We start from the raw sequence: 26,547 nt of genomic DNA on the forward strand, positions 1-26,547 counted from the left end.
AACGTTATAGTTATAGCTAAGTAGAGAAATTTTTACCATAGGTTTCTAAGATGCTATCTAATGGCCTCCTGAAGTTTTTGGATTGTTGAAAACTGGTGGTCTGTTAAAATAATCCAGAGAGTTTACCTAATAGTCTAAAGAATGTTACATATAGAGTTGTTATTAAATGGCTACTAAGGTGGCTGGAGATAGCCTAAGGTAATTTTGGCTGCCTATCTGCCACATTCTCTCTCTCCACAATCATGAACTTCTAGTCAGTTACTATCAATTTAGAATACTGAACACAGCTGTGCTTTTCAGAAAACTTTAGTTCACACAGTTATTCTATATGTTCCTCCTCCTTACACACACACACACGACCTTTTTTCTTGCTCCCAGTTTTCGCCTGCAACAAGGTTTTGCATTTTGTTCTTGTATTTTTCTTGGTTTCTGGTTTTCAGGGGTTTCCTTTCTATTTGTGAACTCTGGGGAAGTAGCAGGATAGAAAGTTCTTAACTTTTGTGTGAGCCTCCCAAGGGACTCTAGATCATAACAGATACATACAGGTAGAGAAAGCCTTTCTGTTTCAAGGACCCTTTGTGACATACTCAAAAACTATTCAGGCCACTATAGAGGCTCAGCATTGTGTAGTAATCCAAGCAGAAGGTGCAAAATGGACTTTGTTATCTTATTTGGTCCTATGCTATTGAGGTTTTCCCATTGAATGGTACCAGTGTTATGGTTAAAACTGTATGAAGTGCAGAGCATGGTGATGCACGCCTTTAATCCCAGCACTTGGGAGGCAGAGGCAGAGGCAGAGGCAGGAGGATCATTGTGAGTTCAAGGCCACCCTGAGACTACAGAATGAATTCCAAGTCAGCCTGGGCTAGAGTGAGACCCTACATCGAAAAAAAAAAAAAAAAAAAAGGAAATAAAGAAATACCAATCAATAATACTAGAAATGCAAAACAGCATAAGATAAATAGAAAACTCTGTAGGAAGTCTAACAAATAGAATGATCAAGGAGAGGATATAATATCTAAACTCGAAGACAAGGTGGCAGATCTAGAACAGTTCAACAGAGAAGATGACAAACTAATAGGTAGGTATGAACGGGAATTTCAAGACATTTGGGGCATTATGAAGAGATCAAACATAAGAATTCAGAGTATAGTAGGAGAAGAATTTCACTCCAAATGAATAGTAGATATTTTCAAAAAAAAATCATAGAAGAAAATTTCCCCCAATTAGGGAGATACCAATACAGATCCAGGAAGCCTTTAAAAGGCCAAACAGACAAAGCCAAGAAAGATCCTCTCCTCACCTATAATTATACTACTAAGCACACAAACCAAAGAAAATATACTGAATGCAGTTAGAAAGAAACATCAAGTCACAAAAAAAAAAAAAAAAAAAAAAAAAAGCAATTGCATCAGGATAACAGCAGATTACTCAACAAAAACTTTAAAAGCCAGAAGGGCTTGGACTGATATATTCCAAGTTCTGAAAGATACTTGTCAGCCAATATAACTATATCAAGCAAAGCTATCCATCCAAATTGATGGAGAAATAAGGATTTTCCACAATAAAAACTGACTAAAGGGATGTATTAACACTAAGCCAGCTGTACAGAAAATACTTTAAAGGGCCAGGCTTGGTAGCACATGCCTTTAATCCAAGCACTTGGGAGGCAGAGGTAGGAGGATCACCATGAATTCAAGGCCACTCTGAGACTACAGAATGAATTCCAGGTCAGCCTGAACTAGAGTGAGACCCTAGCTCAACCCCACACTCCTAAAAAAGAAAATACTTGAAGGGATCATTCACACTGAAGAGAAAGCAAAGCACACACATGAGAAAACAAGAAAAAAGAAACTATATTCAAACAATCGCTGATACAAGAGAGTAAAGGAAAAATAGTAAGCACTACAAAACAAGAAGAATAAATATACATCTTTCAATAATAACTCTTAAGATCAATGGCCTCAATGTACCAAAAGACACAGATTTGCAGACTGGATTAAAAGGCAGAATCCAGGCTGGGGAAATGCCTTAGTCATTAAGGGGATTGACTGCAAAGCCTAAGGACCCTGTTCAATTCCCCAGGACCCACGTAAGCCAGATGCACAACGTGACGCATGTATCTGGAATTTGTTTGTGGTGGCTGGAGGCCCTGGTGTGTCCATTGTCACTTTCTCTCGATCTGCCTCTTCCTCTCTCTCTCAAATAAAACAAAAATATAGTTTGTTTTTCAAAAGGGCAGAATCCTTCTACTTGTTGACTCTAAGAAACTCACCTCTCCAAAAAGACAGACACTACCTTATGGTAAAAGGATGGAAAATGGTACTTCAAGCAAACAGAAAACAAGCAGGTGTTGCTATTCTAATATCTGACAGAGTAGACTTCAAACCAACATTAGTTAGGAAATATAAAGAAGGTCACTTTATATTGATTAAAGGAACATTCCAAATGGAAGCCATTACAATTCTAAAGATATATGCACCTAACGTGAGGGCACCTATTTCATCAAACAAACACGATTATTAGACTTAAGGTTACAGATAACACAAACCACAATTATTGTGGGTGATACCCCATTCTCATCAATTAGCAGGTCATCCTGGCAAAAAATAAACAGAGAAGCATCTGAATTAAATAACATTATAGAACAAACAGACCTAACATATATCTATATAACATTTCATCCAAACACTGAAGACATGCATTCATTTCAGCAGCACATGTGGCATTTTCTACACTAAACAATATATTAGGACACAAAGCAAATCTTAGCAAATACAGGAAAATTGAAATAATTCCTTACACTCTATCTGATTACAATGGAATTAAACTACAAATCAACAGCTAGAAAAGCTATAAAAGCATATATAAAATCATTGGAGAAATCAAGAAGTTCAAAGAATCAAAAGATAATGAGAACATAACATACTAAATCCTATGGGACACAATGAAAGCAGTCCTAAGAGAAAAAATTATAGCTTTAAGTGTCTATGTTAAAAAATTAGAAAGGTCACAGGTAAACAACTTAATGCATCACCTTAGAGCCTTGGAAAAAGAATAAGGCAAACCAAATATCAGTAGATGTGAAGAGTATAGATTAGGGCAGAAATTAATGGAATAGAACCCCCCCAAAGATAATACAAAGAATACAATGGTTCTTTGAAAGGAAAAATAAGACTGATAAACCCTTAGGAAATCTGACGAAAAGAAACAGAGAACAGTCACAAATTAATAAAATTAGAGATGAAATGGCACCATTACAACAAATACTAATGGAATTCATAAAATAATAAGGATATATTTTAAATTCCACTAAGTTTGAAAATTTGAAAGAAACAGATAATTCCCTAGATTTATATGACCTACCAAAATTGAATGAAGATGAGATAAATCATTAGAACAGACCTATAACAACCACTGAGATCAAAGCAGTTATTTAAAAAACATCTAACCAGTGTTATACATTGGTCAGTCATCCCCACATCCATCCTAGAATACATCCATCCATTTCTGTGACACTGGAGATTAAACCTAAGGCCTTTTACATGCTAAGCAACAACTCTTGACATTGTGTCCTTCCACCATCTCAGCCCTTTGTTTACTTTTCATTTTGACAGAGTCACTAAGTCTCAATCTATAGTCCTAAAACCTTTAAATTTTCAATCTTCAACCTCAGCCTACAAACTAGGTGGGATTACAGGCATGTGGCACAGGCCTGACTTTGATTTTGTTGTTTTTTTTTTTCTTTTTGAAGATAAAACCTTTTATATTCTAATTAAACCAAGATTAGCCACTTTTAAGTTATATAATTTGTGGACTCTACATACTACTTAAGGAATTTTTCCACATCTAAAGTCACTAACTTTTTTTTCTACTGGATAATGGGGCTGGAGGGAAGGCTCAGTGGTTAAGTACACTTTCTGTACAAGAATGAAGGGGTGAAAGGACTAGGTTTACTGTTTGATGCAAAAAAAAATCCTACTAATCTAGTATCAGATGTTGAAAGATTATCTTTTCCTCATTACATTGCTATGGTACCTTTATCTTCTTTAAGTGGATGCCCACTGTTCCCCAATATTATTTACTAAAGAAATTATTGGGGCTGAGTAGACAGATGGCTCTGTGGTTTAAAGTGCTTGCTTGCAAAGCCTAATAGACCATGGTTGAAGTACACATGTAAAGCCAGATGGACAAAGTGGCACATGTGTCTGCAGTTTGGTTTGCAGTGGCAAGAGGCTTTGGTATGCCCACTATTTATCTGTCTCTGTCCTCACCCAGGGCAGGTTTTGTCTCCAGAGGGTATTTGGCAACGGTTGGAAACACTTTGGGCGACATATTGGAGAGGGAAGGGCTACTGCCATCTGGTGCATACACAGGGATTTGCTGCTAAATACATTAGAGCTCCCAGGATAGCTGACCACAATCGTTACCTACTTCAATGTCAACCATGCCAGAAGTAAGAAACTGATATAAAACAAAGCCAATGGTCAACAACTGAAAAAATTTAGTCCTTCTTTGCCTCCACCAACTTATAATGTTAAGAAGTTCAAAGAGTACACTTCATCTCTCACATTTATAAAAATAAACAGCTTTGAGAGATATTGAAAATGATTTGTAACTATATAATACTCTGTAATTTCCAGTTAGTAAAATGTGATCAGGACATACATATAATGCCTTCTTTGTAAGAGTTACATGCCAAGAGAAGAATGACTCCTGACCTCACTATAATTTTATTTGCATTACCTCTCATTATTACAACATTAAGTTTTTTAAGTAAAAGGAAATTCTAAATGGTAACTATATTGGAGAAAAAAATAAATGGTGAAATCAGCTTTCAACAACAGAAGTTCTTAACACATCTATCTCTGCCTTTGTTTACTGACACTCACTGTACATATTATCCACTCAAAGGAGATGCAGGTCCTATTTAGTATATAAGCACAACCAGCACACAGGCCTCCCTACTAATGTCTTGATAGCATCCTACTCTATCACTTTCATATCTCCAAAGTTATTTTTCCAACCCTTGTATAAACAGCCCTATCAAGTCTAATTGGTCCTAACTGCATCTGGTATGGTATCTTACACAAGAGAATTCAAGCTTCTGTACCTATCAGCAAAGTCTCTCAAACCTCCTTTATTTGCACCCTCTCATATTTAATCCTCACCTATTTCTTCTGCATAGACTAATAAAGACAGCAGTAATTTCTAATAGCTATTTACTGCCTACTTATTTTCTACCTAGCACTCACTAGTTCTCAGAACATTCCATGAGTTAGGTTAATTTGCAGATCACAAAAGACATAAAGAAGATGGGTAATATATCCAGGCAGAAGAAATATTTAAACCTGCTGATTTACTCTACATCAAAATACATACTATCACAATAAACTAGGCCAATGGAAAAATAAAAACCAAGAATTCATATCATATACAAAAAACAATTTAAAGTGACATAAAAGCTTAAAAGAAAACCTGAAATTTCACAGATCTTTTTAGTGATCTTGGAAATTATTTTCTGGCCATTACACTAAAAGCACAGGCAACAAATGTGAACATGAAAAGTGGGACTATGTCAAACTGAGAAGCTGGAGGCTAGGAAGATGGCTAAGGTGCTTGCCTGAAAAGCCAGCTGGCCTGGGTTGAATTCCCCAGTACCCACACAAATCCAGCTCGAGGGAGAGTTCAACGGCAGTGCTTCTGAATCTTTGTCCTTGATACGTGAGGTTCACCAGCATCCCTCACCTCTGTGGAACACCAGGAACAGGCACCACCACTAAGATAGTGCTAACATCTGAAAATGTCTCTAGATACTGTCAAATGTCATATAGGAAGTAATATTAGCCCAAGACAAACCTAAGTGTACATTCCTTCTCTCCCCCAATCCTCAAAAGCTATTTGCCAATCGACTACTATGTCTGTATCAATCTCTCTGCTATAGTCTAGGTATGAAGGCAATAGGCAAATAATCAGTTACAACAAACTGAAACATGGAATTGGATGTGAATTTCACAGTCAGGCACGAGAAAAAGCATGAGAATTCAAGAAGAGTTTCCTTCCCAGAATAAGCTTTCCAAATATTATATTCACCAAGGAGAAGAGTAAGTGGATACAAAAGGAATCAGGGCAAGTGGGAGGAATTAGTACATCAAACTCCATACATGTGAAACAGTGCTAAGTATTTATTCAACCTGAGAAGTTACATTTATAGGCACTAAAAAGAAGACAGTCTTGGTATTTGTCTTCATGGTGCTTCGAGTCAAGTAAGAGAAATGGAAATTTAAACATCACTAAGAAAATCAACAGAATAGTAAATACTCTGGAGCCAATGAGAATGTTATCAGAGCACAGGGAGAGCCACATTAGGACCAAGCCTCTCCTGGGAAAAAAAAAAAAAAAAAGACATCCAGGGTTACATGAAAAAGAGCAATGAGAATGTCAAAAACAATTTACAGCTTAGGACACTACATTTTACTGATCTCTTAGTTCACAGCTTGTACAAAATAGACTGGACAGTTACAAAGAAGCATTAAATTTTACAATTTCAAAAACTAAATTATTTTTCTTCTAAACCTGTAAAACACAGGGCTGGGGATATAGCTCAGTGGTAAAGTGTTTGTCTTCCATACATGAAGCCCTAGGTCCCATTCTAGCACCACTTAAACTAAGTGTGGTGCAATGCCTATAATCCAAGGTGGAGACTGAAGGATCAGAAGTTAATGATCGTCCTCAGCAATATAGTAAGCTTTAAACTAGTCTGGGCTCTACATGACACCCTATTACCAATGATAATAACAATAATGATGATGTAAACTGGCAAAATGTGTCCTTTATTATATTAGAGAGAGAGAGAGAATGAACACACACCAGGGCCTTCTGCTGCTGCAAATGAACTCGAAATGCATCCACCACTTTGTTCATCTGGCTTTACATGAGTACTGGGAAATCAAACCCAAGCTGACAGGTTTTGCAAGCAAGTCCCTTTAACCACAGAGCCATCTCTCCAGTTAAAATGTGTCCTTTTGCCAGGCATGGTGGTGCACGCCTTTTATCCCAGCACTTGGGAGGCAGAGATAGGGGAATCATCATGAATTAGAGGCCACCCTGAGACTATAAAGTGAATTCCAGGTCAGCCTGGACTAGAGTGAAAACCTACCTTGAAAAACAAAACCAGGGCTGGAGAGATGGCTTAGCGGTTAAGCGCTTGCCTGTGAAGCCTAAGGACCCCGGTTCGAGGCTCGGTTCCCCAGGTCCCACGTTAGCCAGATGCACAAGGGGGCGCATGCGTCTGGAGTTCGTTTGCAGTGGCTGGAAGCCCTGGCTCTCCCATTCTCTCTCTCTCCCTCTATCTGTCTTTCTCTCTGTCTGTCACTCTCAAATAAATAAATAAATAATGAAAAAAATATTTAAAAATAAATAAATAAAAAAGAAAAACAAAACCAACAAAAAAAAGTGTCCTTTTAAATATATATTTCTTGAGCTGGGGAAATAGCTCAACATGTGAAGGTGCTTGCATGCAAAGCCTGCCAGTCCAAGTTTGATTCCCAAGTGCCACGTTAAGCCAAATGAATAAAGTAGCATATGAATTTGGAGTTTGTTTGCAGTAGCAAGAGGTCCTAATGTGCCCATTCTCTTTCTCTTTCTTTCTCTTCCTTCACTCACAGATATACAAAAAAATCTCATTCCAGAAGTTGTGTCAGATAGTATCAATAATAAGCCATATAATTTTATTTGTTTTAGTTTATTTTTGTGGTGTATGAGCATATTTAAGTAATCCTCTCAAAACATATCATATGATAAAAGCTGTGTTTCTGGTGGTCTCTTACAAGAGGATACCTCAAGCCAACTTAATAACCTTTGGTATCAAAAGGGGTCAAATTATGAACAAAATAAAAGTTATAGGGCTGGAAAGATGGCTTAGTGGTTAAGATTTTTGCCTACAAAGTCTAAGGACCCCAGTTTGATTCTTCAGGATCCATGTAAGCCAGATGCTCAAGGGGGCACATGCATCTTGAGTTTGTTTACAGTGGCTGGAGGCCCTGGTGTGCCCATTCTCTCTCTTTCTCTCTCTCACACTCACTCTCTACCTCTTTCTCTCTCAAATAAATAAATAAAAAATATTTTTTTAAAGTTAGAGCACTACCATACAGATGACAAAATATGTATAGGAAACGAACAAAATTATCTGAAGGGAAAAGACAATGACTCAACATAAAAGGAAAAAATCTGCAGAATTGCAATGATTTAATTGTAAGTACTTTTTAGATATCATCTCAGTATATAAAAATGATAACATGTATGAATGTGTATATTGTTTTGAATCAGCTCTCTGTCTATCTCTCTCTCTATATATACATGTGTGTTATCAGAGAAGTTCCTATGTTTCATAGTTGGTATAAATTTTTTTTATTATGCACTGCTAGGCTTTCTAGAAACATCTTGGGATAATGATGTGGGATAATGATGCCTTTCCATATCCTGTATTAGGAGATTCTTTGCATTGTGACTCTGTTCAAAGTTGAGAAATTAACTAAAATACGAGAAGTCTTTTCCACACTGCTTATTTCCATATTGTTGTCCCCAGTGGGACTGATGGCACTGTAAGAAACAGAAGAGTGACTGCTTCCCTATAGTGCTAGGTTTCCCTTCCATGTGAATTACTTTCTGGCATTGAAAAAGAAGAGTGCTAAGTAAAGATATCCCACAAAGCTTACAGACACAGGGTTTCATTCCACTCAAATCTTTTCTAAAAAATATATTATTTATTTATTTCAGAGACAGGGAGAGAAAATGAGGCAGATAGAGGGAGAATAGGCAGGCCAGGGCCTCTACCTACTGCAAATGAACTCTAGATGCATGTGCCACCTTATGCATCTGGCTTATGTGGATACTGGGGAATTGAGCCTACGTCCTTGGACTTTGCAGACAAGTGCTTTAACTGCTAAGCACTTCAGCCCTCACTCTAAGCTTTTTCATGGCATCACAAGTAACCACAATGTGGGAATGTGTTTCCACACAGCTTACAAACACAGGGTTTCTCTACATTATTACTCCTTTCACAACATCGAAATAAACTATGATTACTAAAGACTTTCCCATGCTGATTACAGACCTAAGATTTCTTGTCATGGCAAATTTACTCATGGTACTGCAAGGAACTGCAATATGTGAATTCTTTTCCATACTACTTACACACACTGGGGTTTTCTAGTTGGGGCATCCTTCTAGGGTATCAAAGAGAACCTTAACAGTGAAGGCTTTAACAACACTGTTTACATAATTAGGGCTTCCCCTTACTGTGAATTCTTTCATGGCATTATGAGAAACTATAACAATGAAGGTATTGTGACATCACTTGGATACACAAAGCTTCTCTCCAGTATACTTTTATGTATAAAAAATGGATTGTAGTAAGGTTAGGTGAGGGGATGGAGGAGAATAGAAAATGAAAGGAGAGTTAATCAAAATTAAAGATGATATGAATAAGGCATAGAGAAACCTACTTCTTTGCTAGCTAAATAATATATTATCCTTAAAAAGAGAGAGAGAGAGTTGGGGCAGACGTACCCTGTAGGTACTTTGTGGATAATGCTGTGTTCAGAAGCCATAAATTGTTATAAAAAAAAAAAAATTTCAGGGCTGGAGAGGTGGCTTAGCGGTTAAGGGCTTGCCTGTGAAGCCTAAGGACCCCGGTTCGAGGTTCGGTTCCCCAGGTCCCACGTTAGCCAGGTGCACAAGGGGGCGCACGCGTCTGGAGTTCGTTTGCAGAGGCTGGAAGTCCTGGCGCGCCCATTCTCTCTCTCTCCCTCTATCTGTCTTTCTCTCTGTGTCTGTCATTCTCAAATAAATAAAAATTTTAAAAAAAAATTTCAGTTCCAGAGGTAGGATACCTTCCAGTGACTTGGTGGTCAGGAAGGAACATGATGAACACAGAACATTATAGGCTCTTGGTTGTCCACCAGAAGTAGATGATCAAACCTTATGGCTAAGGACACCACATGGTTGGATATCAGGACATGGGGAAATGAAGCTGGAGCTGAGCTAGAAGCCTTCTTCCTGTTGACTAGCTGTCAGGATGCTAGAGCTATGTAACATGCAGCCTTGTAGGAGACAGAAGTCATCAATAGTGTTAAACAGCACTGGACCCTGCAAGCCTTAAGGCTGAACAGCCAGGCCAAATGTACCAACTGGTACAATGGTGGCATGTCTGTTATAGGAAAACCCATCTGTTCTGTGACTGGATTTGAGGCCTGCTCCACAAGACAGAATTCATTCTTGGTACTGAAAACCTAGTCAAAAGTCTATGATTGGTAAGATTATAAGCCCTGGGAGAAAGCTACCACTGTTGTGTAGTAAATCAATATAGTATGCGTACAAAATAGCCCTCTGAGTATTTATTTTTATGCCTATATTATAATGCTACTCTCACTTTATGTTAAGGAAGATTCTATTTTCAGATGGTGACTACTGGGGAGAAATCAAAACCCATCTAAGTACAGAGAAGAAGTAACAGTGGAGTGTTCAACAGTGAAACATCTATGTCACGCCCTCCATAGCTCACACCCTGTTTTATATGATGCTGGGGACCTAACCCAGGGTATATTGCCTGCTAGGTAAACATTCTACCAACTAAGCTATATCTCCAATGCTCCCTATGTATCATTTTTATTACATATTAAATTTCTTATGAATATATTATCTAGTGAAAAACTAAATCCACTGTAAAACACAATTTTCAACAAATTCTTCCATTAAAGTTTCAACACTAAGCATAAATTGCCAATAAGAATTAATGATTCAAGTGTTTAATGTGTGCCATTTACATGAGAACTGATTTTATATCATATTTTTTTAATCACATAAAAATCTGATTTTTTTGTTTTAAGAAGTCCATATTTATTTTGATTTCCCCTTTCTCAAACACTATTATGTCATCCTTAGCAACTGTGTTTAGTTGTACAGTAACATCATGTGCCTATGTCATCTAAGCAAATGTTTCTAGTTGTATAGGAACATCATATATCTATATCACCCTTAGCTATTGTGTTTTATTGTATGGGAACATCATGTATCTATGTCATCATCAGCAACTGTGTCTAGGTGAAAAGTAATCTCATGTATCTAGATCATTCTTAGCTACTATGTTTAGTTGAATGGTAAGAACATGCATCATCCTTAGCTACTGTGTCTAGTTATATGGTAACATGTATTTATATTATAATAGCAACTGTGCTTAGTTGTAGAGTAACATCAAGTATCTATATCATCATCAGTAATTGTGTTTAGTTGTACAGTTGCATCATGTATCTATATCATCCTTAGCTACTGGGTTTAGTTGAAATTACAAACTAGTCAACTGTATTTTCTCAACAAAATTCACTGGTAAAGAATGCACTTTAAGTCAGGTGTGGTAGTGCACACCTTTCATGTCAGCACTCAGGAGGCAAAGGCAAGAAGATCACCATGAGTGATCTTTAATCCCAGCATTTGGGAGACAAAGGTAGGAGGATCGCCTTGAGATCCAGGCTACCCTGAGACTACATAGTGAATTCCAGGTCAGTCTGGGTTAGACTGAAACTCTACCACGAAAAACCAATTCCAGGTTAGCCTAGAGTGAGATTCTACCTGGGAGGAAAGAATGCACTTTATCATAACTAGAAAATGTTACTCTCTTTTCCCCACAATAAGCTAAGAATATTTTGCTGTAATCAAGATATAATAAGAAAAAAAGTTAAATTAAGTCTATTTTATTTATTGGTATTTCACTGCTATAATTCCTTGAAAATTGATACTTTTTTTTTCAATTAAAAAAATAGCACAGTTTAGGAGGAAAAAAGAATGATACTTTCTAGTCTGCCAGGAAACAGAGTAAGCAGATGTCATGGAAACAGAAGCTCTCACCATGGTAACATCATCTTTGCTAGGGGAAAACCATTCTCCTTCATCATCTACTTCAAGACAAGGTATTAGACTAATTCCAACTTTCATCTTACAATCTATCCATAATAGTCAATATGCCAGGTAGTAGTAAAGATTTAATAAAAATATTATTTCACAAGAATACAATCTCTAAATTTACATACAAACTAATTAATGTCAGAGATATAAAACCAAGCTGATCCAACTTAAAGAAAATCAAGACAATGATGAAAATATTTTTTAAGAATTACAAGGCTGGAAAGATAGCTTAGCAGTTAAGTCGCTTGCCTGTGAAGGCTAAGAATGTTTGTTTGAATCTCCAGGTCCCAAGTATAGCCAAATGCAACAGTGATGCACGTGTCTGGAGTTTGTAGTGGCTAGAGGTCCTGACATGCCCATTTTCTTTCTCTCTTACCTGTTTCTCTCCCTCTCAAATAAATAAATAAAACACTTTTTAAAAAGTAAACAAAAATACTTCCAAGATTCCTATCCTTATTGCAATTATGCAATCTACTCTACACAATTCTTTTTATTGATTACTGAGGGATTCTGAATGACATAAAATTCATCTATAAACCAGGCATGGTGGCACATATCTTTAATCCCAGCATTTGGGAGACAGAGGTAGAAGGATTGCCTTGAGACCCAGGCCACCATGAGACTACATAGTGAATTCCAGGTCAGCCTGGGTTAGAGTGAAACTCTACCATGGGGGGGAAAAAAAAAGTCTATAAACGTAAGTGACTCCACATGATAAAAATCAAAACAAAGATGGCTTATACAAGGTTAAATATTAATCATTTCAGTTATTACCACAAATTACCACTAAATCCCCTTATAAAAGCTGGTAAACAAGACTTATTATCAACTGTGTAAATTATCTAATAGCTATCAAGCAAAAGATCCACTACTTAGAGTAAATTAAAATGTCAAGTTGTCATTCCCAAGTAACAAAGCACAAAAAAATAAGCAATTCAAAACAGCAATGAAAATGCAGAGCTAAAAACCACAAAAAATGAATAGTTAATAAAACCTACTGAGATATGGCTCAAAGGCAAAAGTACTTGCTGGGAGTGGGCAAGGGCTCAGTAGTTAAAGGCACTTGCTTGAAAACCCTGCTAGCCTGGGTTTATTCCCTGGGACCCAAACAAAGCCAGATATGTAGTGGCAGATGCATTCTTTTATAATAACAAGAGATCTTAGCATACATGCACGCACGCACGCACGCATGCAAATAAACATAAAGGGCTTGCTTCACAAGCACGTTGACCCAAGTTCAATCCCCAGCATTCACATAAAGGCTGGATAAGGAGGGCTAGAGAGATGGCTCAGTGGTTAAAAGTCCTTGATTACAAAAGCCTGCTAACTGGGTTTAGACCAGGCTCAAATCCCCATACTCATACAGGGCCAGATGAACAATACTATACATGCATCTGGAGTATGTATAAGTGACAAGAGGTCCTGACACACCCATTCATTCATTCATATCCTTACACACACACACACACACACACACACACACACAAATTTTTTTTCTAAAAAACTGGATAAGGGTTGGAGGGATGAAAAGCCAAAGGATACAGGTTCCATTCCTCAGGACCCACGTAAGCAAGATACACAAGGTGGAGCATGCATCTAGAGTTCATTTGCAGGGTCTGGAAGCATTGGATGCACCCATTCTCTCTGTCTCTCTCTTTCTCTGACTCTGACACACATACTCTCTCTCAAATAAATACATAATTAAAAAAAAAAAGGCTAGATAAGACCAACTGTAGTAATGCACACCTTTAATCCTAGCACTCAGGAGGCTGAAGGAGGGGGACTGTTTTGAGTTCAGGATCAACCTGGAGCTACAAAATGAGTTCTAAATCAGCCTGGACTAGAGTGAGATCCTATCGCAAAGGAACAAACAACACAGAGGAAAGTGGCATATGTGTCTGCAATTCTAAAGTCACTACAGTAATAGGAGGCAGAGCCAGGAAAATCCTGAAGCTTGCAGGCCAACTACACTAGCCCTCCTCCAGGCAAATTAATAATAAGTGGTACCCTGTGTCAAACAAGGTGGCAGGGGAGGACTGACTCCCCAGGTTATCCTCTGACTTTCACATATGTGCTGGGTCATGCAATGACATGAGAGCAACAAAATAAATAAACAGATAAATACTTCTTGGTTTATGACATAAATTGCTAACTGATGAAAGTTTCAATTTTCAAATGCTTTATAAATTGTCCATTCAGTTTGAGGGCCTGAACCTTCTTCAGAAAAAGAAATATAGATTTATATTGCAAATGAACAGTTATTTTTTTCTTTTGAATACCAATATTTTAAAACTACTTAAATATTTTGTCAAGTATAGCTGACATGTAATAAATAAGCCATATGGGAAAATACTTGTTTATCAGCTAATTTTAAAAGTAAAATTTTAGGCCTGGAGAGATGGCTTAGTGGTTAAGGTGCTTGTCTGTGAGGCCTAAGGACACAGGTTCAATTCCCCAGTACCTGCGTAAGCCAGATGCAGAAGGTGGCACATGTGTTTGGAGTTTGTTTGCACTGGCTAGAGGCTTTGGCTTGACCATTCTGTCTCTGTCTTCTCTCTCTCCCTCCTTGCAAATAAATAACTGAATAATACATTTTTAAAAAGTAAAATTTTAGCCGGGCATGGTGGTGCATGCCTTTAATCCCAGCACTCGGGAGGCAGAGGTAGGAGGATTGCTGTGAGTTTGAGGCCACCCTGAGACTCCATAGTGAATTCCAGGTCAGCCTGGGCTAGAATGAGACCCTACCTCAAAAACCAAAAAAAAAAAAAAAAAGGTAAAATTTTAAAAAAGAGAGGATTTGAACACAAGTACCCTGAAGGGGTGAATAATGCTGCTCTCAGAAGCCATAGGTTGTTACAGAAAATTCCCAATGCCAGGGTTAGAGTTAGGTTAGGGATAGCTCTCAGTGAATTTGAAACAGCAAGGGCAGCAGCTCTCGGCTATCTAAGTGAACTGAGCAGGAGTGAGTCTTTGCCCATGGGGCTATAGACTACAGGACAATCACAGGCCAGTAGAAGAATACAGGTAATTGGCTTTAATAATAAACTCAAATGGATTTGGGGGGATTTAAGTGTGCTGGTTTACAAAATTTGGTTTATGACTCTACCTATAATTGAAGATGTCCGAAATTGTTTTAATTGTCTATTAAAAGTTTAGTAGAGTTGGAGAGATGGCTTAGTGGTTAAGCGCTTCCCTGTGAAGCCTAAGGACCCTGGTTTGAGGCTCAATTCCCCAGTACCCACATAAGCCAGATACACCAGGAGGCAAATGCATTTGGAGTTCATTTGCAGTGGCTAGCAGCCCTGGTGTGCCCATTCTCTCTCTCTCTCTCTCTCTCTCTCTCTCTCTCTCTCTCTCTCTCTCTCTCTTTCACTCTCTCTCTCAAAAATAAAAATAAAGTTTAGGAGTAACCAGGAGATTTTTTGTAATGAGGAGGAACAGGAAATGGGGCAGGCTAATCACAGAAGCAGAGATTAACTGCCCTGGCCAAACACAATGTTTTGGGCTGAACTCCCAGAGCCTGAACCTGTCCCAGTCAGCCATGTAGTTTCTCAGTCTCCAAGCCAAGTATATAGTTTCTAAGTTTCTTAACTACGTAATTCCCCGAAATGGGGTATTATTCCCTGAAGTTGTTGCTCAAGGATACTCCTAAGAACACCCCTCCCAGTAAAAAGACCTATTGCCAGTGTGCTTAGATGCCAAGCAGAACTAGATGGGAAGACACAATTGCTGAAAATACCACATATTTCAATTACAGGACACTGAGAGATCAAGCTGAAACTGAGCTGAAGTGACCACAGTGCTGGCTAGCTGTCGCAGCACTAGAAAATACTAGGCAGGCTGCTGGGGGAGGAAAGTCATCAATAGTCTTAGTCAGCAGTGGACCAAAGAGCTATACAACCAGGCAGCCTGACAAGATGTGCCCATTGGTACAACAATAGCATGACGGGTATGAGGATAACTAACTGCTCTCTGATTAAACTTAAGGCCCACTACATGGGAGGGAATTCATGCCTGATACTAAAAACCTAACTAAAAGCCTATAGCTGGGAAGGTCATAGGCCATGTAAGTTGGAAACTAGCATTGTTGTTTGGCTAAATAGACAAATTGTGTCCATCAAATTGGTCTCTAAATGTTAATGTGTATGCCCACTGACTACTGCTGATTTTTTCCAGCAGAAAAAGAGATCCTTCATTTTGCTGATGGCAGTGACAACTGGGACTTAAAAATCAGTACTGAGAAGTGACATTTGAGTAATCAGCACTAAATGAGATATCTTTAGGCTCAGGGACCATTGTGGAAGAGATGTGGAAAATATGTAAGAGCCAAAGGATAGGGAGCAATATTTTGGATCTTCTAGATACCAGGTGGCCACTGCATTCATCATGTCATAGCAATTGTCCATGATCAAAATATGTAACACATATAGATATATAAAAACTTCCAATAAGAAAAGTATAAAAACAGAGGCTGAAGAGATGCCTCAGTGGTTAAAGGCACTTGCTTGCAAATCTGAGGGTCTGGGTTCAATTCCCTAGTACCCACTTAAAGCCATATGTTCAAAGTGATACACACATCTGGAGTTCATTTGTAGCAGCAAGAGGTGCTGGAGTACCCATTCAATCTCATTCATTCATATTCTCCCTCCCCCTACCTCAAGTGAATATTTTTATATGTATAGAAATAAATAAATGAGTATTTCACTTGAAAGCCTAAACTTAAGCTTAAGAAAATGGCGGGGGGGGGGGATGTTTGTTGTTTCTATGTTGTTTCCTTTTGAGGTAGGGTCTCAACTCTAGCCCAGGCTGACCTGTAAATCACTTTGTAGCCCAGTTTGACATTGAACTCACAGCCATCCTCACAAGTGCTGAAATTAAAGACATGCCCCACCATGCACAGCTGAAAATAGATTTATAGCCAAGCATGGTGGCGCACACCTTCAATTCCAGCACTTGGAATGCACAGGTAGTAGGATCATCATGAGTTTGAGGACACCCTGAGACTATATAGTGAATTCCAGGTCAGTATGGACTCGAGTGAAACCCTGCCTTAAAAAAAATTAATTAATCCCAGCACTCAGGAGGCAGAGGTAGGAGGATCACCATGAGTTTGAGGCCACCTTGAGACTACATAGTGAATTCCAGATCAGCCTGAGCTACAGTGAGACCTACCTTGAAAAAAGAAAAGAAACAGTAATATTTTTCTTTGAAGAAAATAATTCTTTCTAAAAATACTTCAATTATTTTGTCAAGCACAGCTGATATTTCAATTTTTTTTAATACTGTTATGGCCTAAATGATTGTTTCTTCTAAAATTTGTATAGTGAAATCAAACCCAAACATGAGAGCATCAGAAGATGGGTCTTTGAGATGATATGATCATGAGAGTAGGGCCCCATGATAGTTATTGTCCTTAAAGAAAGGACACAGCAGAGCATTTTTACCCCACCCACCCTAGGAAACACTGCATGGATTTAATCCCAGCACTCGGGAGGCAGAGGTAGGATGATCGCTGTGAGTTCAAGGACAGCCTGAGACTACATAGTGAATTCCAGGTCAGCCTGGGCTAGATCAAGACGCTACCTTGAAAACAAACAAACAAACAAAAGAGCTGAGCATAGTGGTACAGGTCATTACTCCCAGCACTTGGAAGGCAGAGTTAGGAGGATCACCATGAGTTCAAGGCTGCCCTGAGAGTACATAATGAATTCTAGGTCAGCCTGGGCTACAAAATAAAGAGAGAGAAAGAGGCAGGGGGAGGGAGACAGGATAGGGGAAAGAAAAGGAAAATAATGGTGGGCTAAAGAGATGGCTCAGCAGTTGCTTGCAAAGCTTGATAGCCAGGGTTTAATTCCACAGTACCCACATAAACCAGACACAAGGTAGTATATGCATTTAGAGTTTTTAGGCAGTGGCAGGAGACCATCAAGCTTTGCAAACAAATGCCTTTAGCTGCTGTTCCTTCTCTCCACCTCAATTTTATTCTTATTTACTTGTAGAGACAGAGAGAGAGTATTCCAGGGACCTCAAGCTGCTACAAATTAACTCCAAATGTATGTGTCACTTTGTGCCATGGTTGTTAGGCTTTGCAGGCATGTACCTTAACCACTGATCCATCTCTCCAGCTGGAAACTAGACTGTAAAAGGATACAACAGACCTGGTTAAACATCTTCCTGTGCAGACCTTGCCTTTAGGCACATATAATGGAGGTCATCACCCAAGTTGATCTTCCTGACAGATAAAGGAGAAGTTCCAGGAATCATTACCACAGTCCTTATTGCAAAATGCAGTGTTTTCTGTTATCTAAGGAATGGAATGACCCACTCTGTGCAATGTACTATGACCTTCCTGTATCTCTCTGTTTCTAAATACCTTTGTGATTACACAGAGCATAGAATGTTTCTTGCCTCAGTTCTGTCTATGTGACCCATGTGATGAATACTAAGTGACTTTTTTTGTAACGACCCTTCTTGTTTAACAATAAAACTTAACATAACTTTGTGGTTTAATTTCCATCCTGTTTTTGCAATGAATATCTTGTGGTTTTCTCCAATAAAAGCAGACACTCCCAGCAGTTCAGGACTGCATCCTGAGATCCTAGCCTCTGGGGTGCAGTCCTGATGCACCAGTTTCTTCCTTTTGTCTTTTTCTTTTCTTTCTTTTTTACCCAATAAAACTTTGCCTCACATTCTGTGAGTCAATGGTCTTGCTTGTGTGACACCAGACCCCATAACAAAGCCCCAGTACTTTATTTTCAGTATTTGTTTATTTTTGTCTCATGTAACATAGGCTGTTCTCTGCTATGTAGCTGAGGCTGAACTTCTTTCTGATCCTCCTGCCTCTAAATCTCAGGTGAAGAAACTATAGGTGTGTGTACCACCATACCAAGTTTAGGCAGGGTTTGGGATTGAACTCCAGACCTCAGTGCTAAGCAGGCACTCTACCCACTGAGCCACATTCTCAGCACCTAGAGAATTTTAGGAACTGCATCTAAACTAAAAGATTATAAAAAATAAATACAGAAGCCGGGCGTGGCAGCACATGCAAACAAAACAAAAACAAACAAACAAAAATAAATAAATAGAGACACCAGGTGTTGTGGCACACACCTTTTTAATCCCAGCACTAGGGAGGCAGAGGTAGGAAGATTGCCGTGAGTTCAAGGCCACCCTGAAACTACACAGTGAATTCCAGATCAGCCTGGGCTAGAGCAAGGCCCTACCTTGAAAAATTATTTCTTTTTTAAAAAAAAAGGAGGATCCAGGGATATGGTTCAGCGGTTAAAGGCATTTGCTTACAAAGTCTGTAGGCCCAGTTCAATTCCCTATCACCCACTAAAATCCAGACACAAAAAGTGGCACATGCACCTGTTATCCTTATACAGTGACAAGAGACTGATGCATCCATACACATACATACATACATACATACATACATACATACATACATACATACAAACAATTTCAATTGTATCAGAATTAAAGAAAAGTTCTAAGAAATCTATAATCAATTATTGTGGTAGTCTGAATATATAGCTTCTAATATATTCAGTATTTTATTAGCTTGTAGTTTGGATCTGCAGCCACCTGGCTGGAGGTGGTGTCACTGGGTGGATCATAGGGTCCAGTTCTAAGGTGTGGTAGTGAGTTTGAGATTCCAATCTAAAGATATGCAAAGGGTGCCTAACTGGAGTTCCTGAAGTGTGCTGTGTGGCTTTTGGATTTCAGCTTGTGTTTCCCTCACTATGCTTGGACCTATGAAGGCAGGCCAGCTTCTTCTGCCATTATGGAACTTCCCCTGGATCTGTAAACGTCAATAAATATCCTTCCTCCATAACTGTGCCTGGTCTGGAAGTTCATCGCTATCTGCTACAATTATCAACTCTCATCTATGCTCTAACCCTGACTCTTGCTTATCCCCAAGCAGAACAAAATTCTTTATCAAAAGAAAAAGCTGTGCTTGCTTTGGCAGGACATATACTAAAATTGGAATGATACAGAGAAGATTAGCATGGCCCCTGCACAAGGATGACATGCAAATTCGTGAAGTGTTCCATATTTTTATTTATCCTAAAAGCTCCACACCTCAGTTCAGAGAAATTTGCTCAACCATGTTTATAGCTATTCAACTCGTAATAGCTAAGAGCTGGAATCACTACAGATGTCCATCATTAGAAGAATGAATAACCAAGATGTGGTATATCTACACAATGGAATTCTACACAGCAGTAAGGAAAAACTACACAATGAAATTTGAAGAAAAATGGTCGAACCTGTAACAGATCATTCTCAGTGAACTCACCCAATCACAAAAAGATAATCCTTGTATAGTCTCACTCATCTACAGCTCCTAACATGAATCTACCAGAGATGCTGACATACTTAATAAGCATCTTGAAGACTGGGCACTACAGTGTGTGGGGTGAGAGATGAGGGAAAGGGTGGAGGTGAGGGACACAAAATTAGACCCAAATGGTAATGGTACCATAAAATTCTACATCCTAAAAGACAGACTGAACAGTTGAACATTCATCAGGCCCTTAGAGGGAACATCTGAATCACAAAGCCTAGAGAGAGTATGATGAAGACTGACCTTAATCTTCTCCTGTTTCTCTCCCCCCCCCCCCCGCCTTCCTCTTCTATCTCTTTTATATTACTTATCTTTTTCTTCCTTCTCTTCTAGGGTGCTGACCTGTAACTCCCAAAACCAGCATGTGGCTAATATCCACAGTGAGTTGTTGATCAGAGAGACCTATAAGGTTTCCCAGAAGAAAACAGATTTCTGTCAGAGTACTTGATGACCCATCAAAGGCTAGTGGTAAGACCCTACTACTGAAGACACCATACACTGTTAGTACATAACATGGAGTGACCTGGCTGGAATCTGGAAGAGAGTCAGTCCCCAGACAGTTAGCCCGTCTAGTGCCAGAAGGTGCTATATGTGTGACTGGGGGAAAATGACCAACATCTGTCCAAGTAACTCATGGTCTAAGCTACTCAGCAGCAAACAACCTGACATGATGCTCACAAAAATACAATAGTGGTACACAGCCATGGTGGGAAACCAGTTGCTCTTGATTTGGCTAAATGATCTGCTCAGTGGAATAGAATCCATAGCTAGAGCTGGGAATCAAGTCAGAACCATATTTTAAAAAAAATAGCCTGCTCTCCATTATCAAGCTCCCACCCAATCATGGGCTATAAGAGGGCCTACACCTATTAACTTCTCTCTATAAGGGTTGGAGAGATGGCTTAGCAGTTAAACACTTGCTTGTGACGCCTAAGGAGCCTGGTTCGAGGCTCAATTCCCCATTACCCATGTAAGAAAGATGCACAAGATGGCACCTGGAGTTCATTTGCAGTGGTTGCAGGCCCTGGTGCACCCATTCATTCTCTCTCTCCTCTTTCTCTCTCTCTCTCTCTCTCTCTCTCCCTCCCTCCCTCCCTCTTTCTCTCTCTGCCTCTCTCAAATAAATAAATAAAAATAAACAAAAAAAATTCTCTAAAAAAAAAACAAAGGTCGGGAGGCAGAGGTAGGAGGATTGCCATGAGTTCAACGCCACCCTGAGATGACAGAGTTAATTCCAGGTCAGCCTGGACCAGAGTGAGACCCTACCTCAAGAAAAAAAAAAAAAAAAAGGTTATCCCATTTATCTAGTGCTAACTTCACTCTCCGTTGGAGAATTTGCATCTGTTTCTGATGCATGCAGATTCTCAGGAGAGAACCAGCACATCATATCTCAAAATGGACCCAGCTGAAAGAGTATTTGGGGAAATGAGCAAGAGTGCTGCTTCCTTGGTGAACCTGGTACCAGCACAAAGGTGAAGGAGATAGACAGAGAGAATACTCAGCTCCTACCAAACCAGATATCCAGGGACATAGAGGCTCCCAAGACCTCATCACTGAAGCAAACATAAAATGAATCCAACATGTATCAGGGAAATTTACAGAAGAGGGGGTAGAAAGGATATTAGAACCACATTGGGTCATTATGCATAGAAACATTGCCTCTTACCAATAACTGATGGCTAACCCCACAATGCATGACCCATATTCCCCAATGAGGAGGATCCCTGCAGAGGTGGGGAGAACAAGGAGACTAACAATGGTACCAACATGTCTATATATACTGTGTACATAACCAATAATAAAAATGATTTATTATGGTCTTTTTTCTAGTAAAACCTAGAGGGAGAAAAATCCCATATTATATTAAAAGTCTCCATTTATAAAGGTATCACATTGTTGATTCATCCTTAAAAGGGGAAAGATGGTAATGTAATTCCATATAACAAGTTTTACCTCTGATCTTTTTGTACTAGGCCTTTCTAATATCTTTTTCTCTCTCTCCCTAACTCCTCAATGTCTATTTGCAACTGAGAGAGAGAAAAGGAGAAGGGGAGCACCAGGACTTCTGCTGCAAACAAGCTCCAGACACATGGTACCAGGCTGTACATATGTCTTTATGTGGATACCGCAGAATCAAATCCAGTATGAACTTACAACTGTTTTTACTACAGATACAACACTAAAATTCTGGCATTAAAGAAAAAACAGGTCACTTAAAAAACTGCCTGCCTACAGGGCTAGAGAGATGGCTTAGTTATTAAGTGCTTGCCTGTGAAGCCTAAGGATCCCAGTTAGAGGCTCAATTCCCCAGTACCCACATAAGCCAAATGCACAAAGTGGTTCATGGGTCTGGAGTTCATTGGCAGTGGCTGGAGGCCCTGATGAGCCCATTCATATTCCCTCCCGCTCTCGCTCTCGCTCTCTCTCGCTCTCAAATAAATAAATAAAAACTGCCTACAGCTATTTAAAAACTGGTGATTAGATTTTATCCACAAGTTGAGTAATGTTTGCAATTTGACTGCACTGGATAGCCACCATCTTAACAACAGAAAAATACTATTAAAAAGAATTCTACTGAGCTAGGAAGATAGGACAGTGGATAAAGAGCAGGAGGACCTCATTTCAAACCCCCAACAACAACATAAAAGCTAGCTGTGGTATCACATGCCATAATTCCAGTGTGGGCAGGCAGAGACAAGAACCTTTTGGTTTGCTGCCTAGGCTGGTCTGGCCAAAACAGTTGAGCTCTAGATTAAGCAAGGTGCCCTATGGAAAACAACTGAGGACAATATCCAACCTTTAATCTCTCACTTATGTACACGTGTGTACATTCATAAATATTAACATATGTACTACTTAAATATAAACATGCATACATATACATATATGCATGCAAAAAGAAGAATTGTTACTACTTGGGTCATTCCTGCTTACTTATAAAATAATCATGACACTTAGTTTAGTGGACATTTAAATCTGCTTGTTAAATTGACCTATTGTAGAGAAATTTCTTTTGAGCCTATGATATTGAAGCCTCAGGATTGGTGACTAGACAACAAATGACAAGCTGTTAAACTTTTGGCTTCATTAGCCAAAGACATTTCCATTACGTCTTCTAAATCTAAGATCTACTCTTGATGAAAAACAACTTATGTGCACTAGACCTCCTATAAAAATAACTATATGAGCCATCTCTATGAAAGGGAGTATTATACAGTACAATAAACTACTTTAAACCATAACTAAAATATTCAGAATTGGTTAGAGACTCATTCCACATGGTGGAGTGGGGTGGTGTGTGTGTATGTGTGTCTCACAGAAAGCATGTGAAGAGATCAAGGGGACAACTTCAAGGTGCCTATGTTCCATTTTATTTGAGACAAGGTCTCAAAACAGTACAAACTGCAAGACTGCAAACATCAGAGTAGCTGGCCTCCAAAGTTCAGAATCTCCTTGCTCCTCCTTTGTTATAGGCATGTTGGGATCACAAATGCACATGCCACTTTGCACCTGGACTTATGTTGATTCTGGGGAACTGAATGCAGGCCAACAGGCTTTGTAAGTAAGTACATTTACCCTCTGAGCCATCTCTCCAGCCTAAGGATCACTTTGAGTTGGAGGCCTGCCTGGGCTACACAGTGAGTTCAAGGTCAGCCTGAGCTAGAATGTGACTCTGCCTCAAAAAGATTTAAGTACTTTTTCCTTACCTTCATAAAAAAATTCTCTCATTGTTCACTATAATTGAGATTTTTTTAAATGCTAATTTTTAAATTGGCAAAGAAAAATTTCACAAAAGGTGCCGGGAATGGTGGCACATGACATAAATCCCAGCACTCAGGAGGCAAAAGTAGGAGGATCACTGTGAGTTCAAGGCCACCCTGAGACTATATTGTTAATTCCAGGTCAGCCTGAGCTAGAGTGAGACCTTACCTTGAAAAAAAAAAAAAATTTACAAAAGGAATTCCATTCACAAGTAAATATATTAAATCCAAACTCTTACAGCCCAAAAAATAAAAACTTCTGCCTACCAAGAAAAAAGAAAAGAGAGTATTAACTGGGTCCAACCAACTGACTGCCAAGTTAAGATAAATCAGATGGGAACAACTTAAGGGAGGAAAGTTTTCCTTTAATTCACAATTTAAGATCACTGTGGGAAAGACACAGTGAGCTACAGGAACAGGAGGCTGCAATGTGGCTTGTTAACATCTCAATAAATAAGGAAGGAGAAAACAAAGTCAGAAGTGGAGTCTGGCTGTTAACATTCAAAGACCTGGCACTGGTGGTCTATGTCTGTTTGCCACATTGGCTTCATGTCCAAAATGTTCCACAGCTTTCCAAAATAGCACCACAAGCTAGGGAACAAGTATTCAAATACATGAATCTGTAGGAAAGCCAAGCGTGGTAGTGCATGCCTTTAATCCCAGGACTTGGGAAGCAGAGGTAGGAGGATCATCATGAGTTCAAGGCCACCCTGAGACTACATAGTTAATTCTGGGTCAGCCTGGGTCAGTGTGAGACCCTACCTTGGGGGAAAAAAAAAAAAAAGATTATGTAGGGCATGTTTATACACAAACCATGACAAGAGACTTATTTATCTAGCAGGCCATTTCTTACCAAAATCCAACATATGCATAAGTCTCAACTATGGGTTTTATACATTATACACTGAAAATCTCTATACGCAGACTTTAATTCTTTTACTCTAGAAGATACAACCTGGAAACCACTGAAACTTGGATTCCATCTTCCTAAGACAGTATTTTCTGCAGTGAATGCTCCCAGCTTCTATCTCGCCTCCATTCTTTCCTAGCATGACGCCAATAGCAGAGAAGTCCCAAATGACAAAGAACTCCTATGGAACACATAGTTCCTGTACTTTTCATCCATCAGAGAATCTCAGCTTATTAGAACAACCTGTTAAATACCATCCCCAAGTGAGTTCTATCTCTAACCAGACCAGGGTGGTCCTGATTCTTTTCCATATAACACATTTTGAAAAATTACTGGCCCTGCAAAACATCGGTTATCAAATGGTGATGAAGGAAGGACTGAGGTCATTGAGTAGAGACCAAGGACGTTGATAACTGTTCCCCTACACAGCTATAAAGAGCTCCCTACAGCAAAGACTTCCAAGGCCCAATACCTCAGTGTGGATAAGTCTGAAAAACCATGCTATGGAGTAAAACACAACTTATTCCTATATGATTTGACCATTAAGATAATGAAAGTTTTTTCAGTGTATTTCAAATATTTGACATAGAATGCTTAAATATTTTATTTTTCATCAAAATTGACAACTCTTTCAATTTTACTCACTTACAGCAAAACACAGAAATATTAATACTTAAATGGTATACCAAACCACCAGAGGAAGTAAGCATTTATAGTAAAGAAATACAAAAATATATATAAATTATCCAGGCATGGTGATGCACACGTTTAATCCCAGGATTCAGAAGGCAGAAGTAGGAGGATCACTCTGAGTTCGAGGCCAGCCTAAGACTAGAGTGAATTCCAGGTCAGCCTGGTTAGAGTGAGACCCTACCTCAATAAATAAATAAATAATATATATATATATACACACACACACATATACATGCATGTGTATACATATATGTGTGCATGTATATGTGTGTACATATATATATACACACATATACACATACATATATATTATTATTTTGAGGAAAAGTCTCACTCTAGCCCAGGCAGACCTGGAATTCATTTTGTAGCCGCAGGCTGGCCTCAAACTTTGAAACTCACAGAAATCCTCCTACCTCAGCCTCCCTAATGCTGGCTTTAACATTCATTTTAACCTAATACTGTGTATGATATATAAAAAGTTTAAAATAGAAAAACATTCATTTTATCTAAGAATTAAAAGAAAACTAGATGTATGGAAACTAATTACATTTAAAATGACCAACAACATTCATTTCTTAAGCTGAGTCAAAAAGCAAACATACATAAAATCAGATAGTCAACAATGAATTTCAAGAAAGCAGTAATTATAACAGTAATCAGAGCTAAGCAAAATCTCTCTGATGAACTTACTCCAATAGGCTGAAATATAAGTCCATCCATTTCATGGCTGACTTCTTTGGCAAAATTTCCTTCCAGTAGCTATAAAACAAACAAAACATTTTTTAGAAATACAATGGTCATCTAAAAACAATTTTAACTTCTTGGGGACTGAGATGATTCCATTAAAGCTGCCTGCTTACAAATCCTGCATC

General features: G+C 38.8%; 1 protein-coding gene and 1 non-coding gene across 2 annotated transcripts in view; one reads left to right on the plus strand and one right to left on the minus strand.

Annotated features, from left to right (window-relative positions):
• The window catches only part of Rngtt (RNA guanylyltransferase and 5'-phosphatase), a 186,883-nt gene that overhangs the window by 70,214 nt on the left and 90,122 nt on the right, over positions 1-26,547 (minus strand). Inside the window, exon 12 of the mRNA XM_004667307.3 lies at positions 26,366-26,434. Within this exon, the coding sequence (XP_004667364.1) occupies positions 26,366-26,434 (69 nt within the window). The remainder of the gene's footprint in view (positions 1-26,365; positions 26,435-26,547) is intronic.
• On the plus strand, positions 19,918-20,024 carry LOC123456202. The gene has a single exon (XR_006634403.1). It is a non-coding gene; the product is annotated as a U6 spliceosomal RNA (small nuclear RNA).

Source organism: Jaculus jaculus, chromosome 19 (assembly GCF_020740685.1).
Source record: "Jaculus jaculus isolate mJacJac1 chromosome 19, mJacJac1.mat.Y.cur, whole genome shotgun sequence".
In the NCBI taxonomy this organism is placed as follows: domain Eukaryota; kingdom Metazoa; phylum Chordata; class Mammalia; order Rodentia; family Dipodidae; genus Jaculus; species Jaculus jaculus.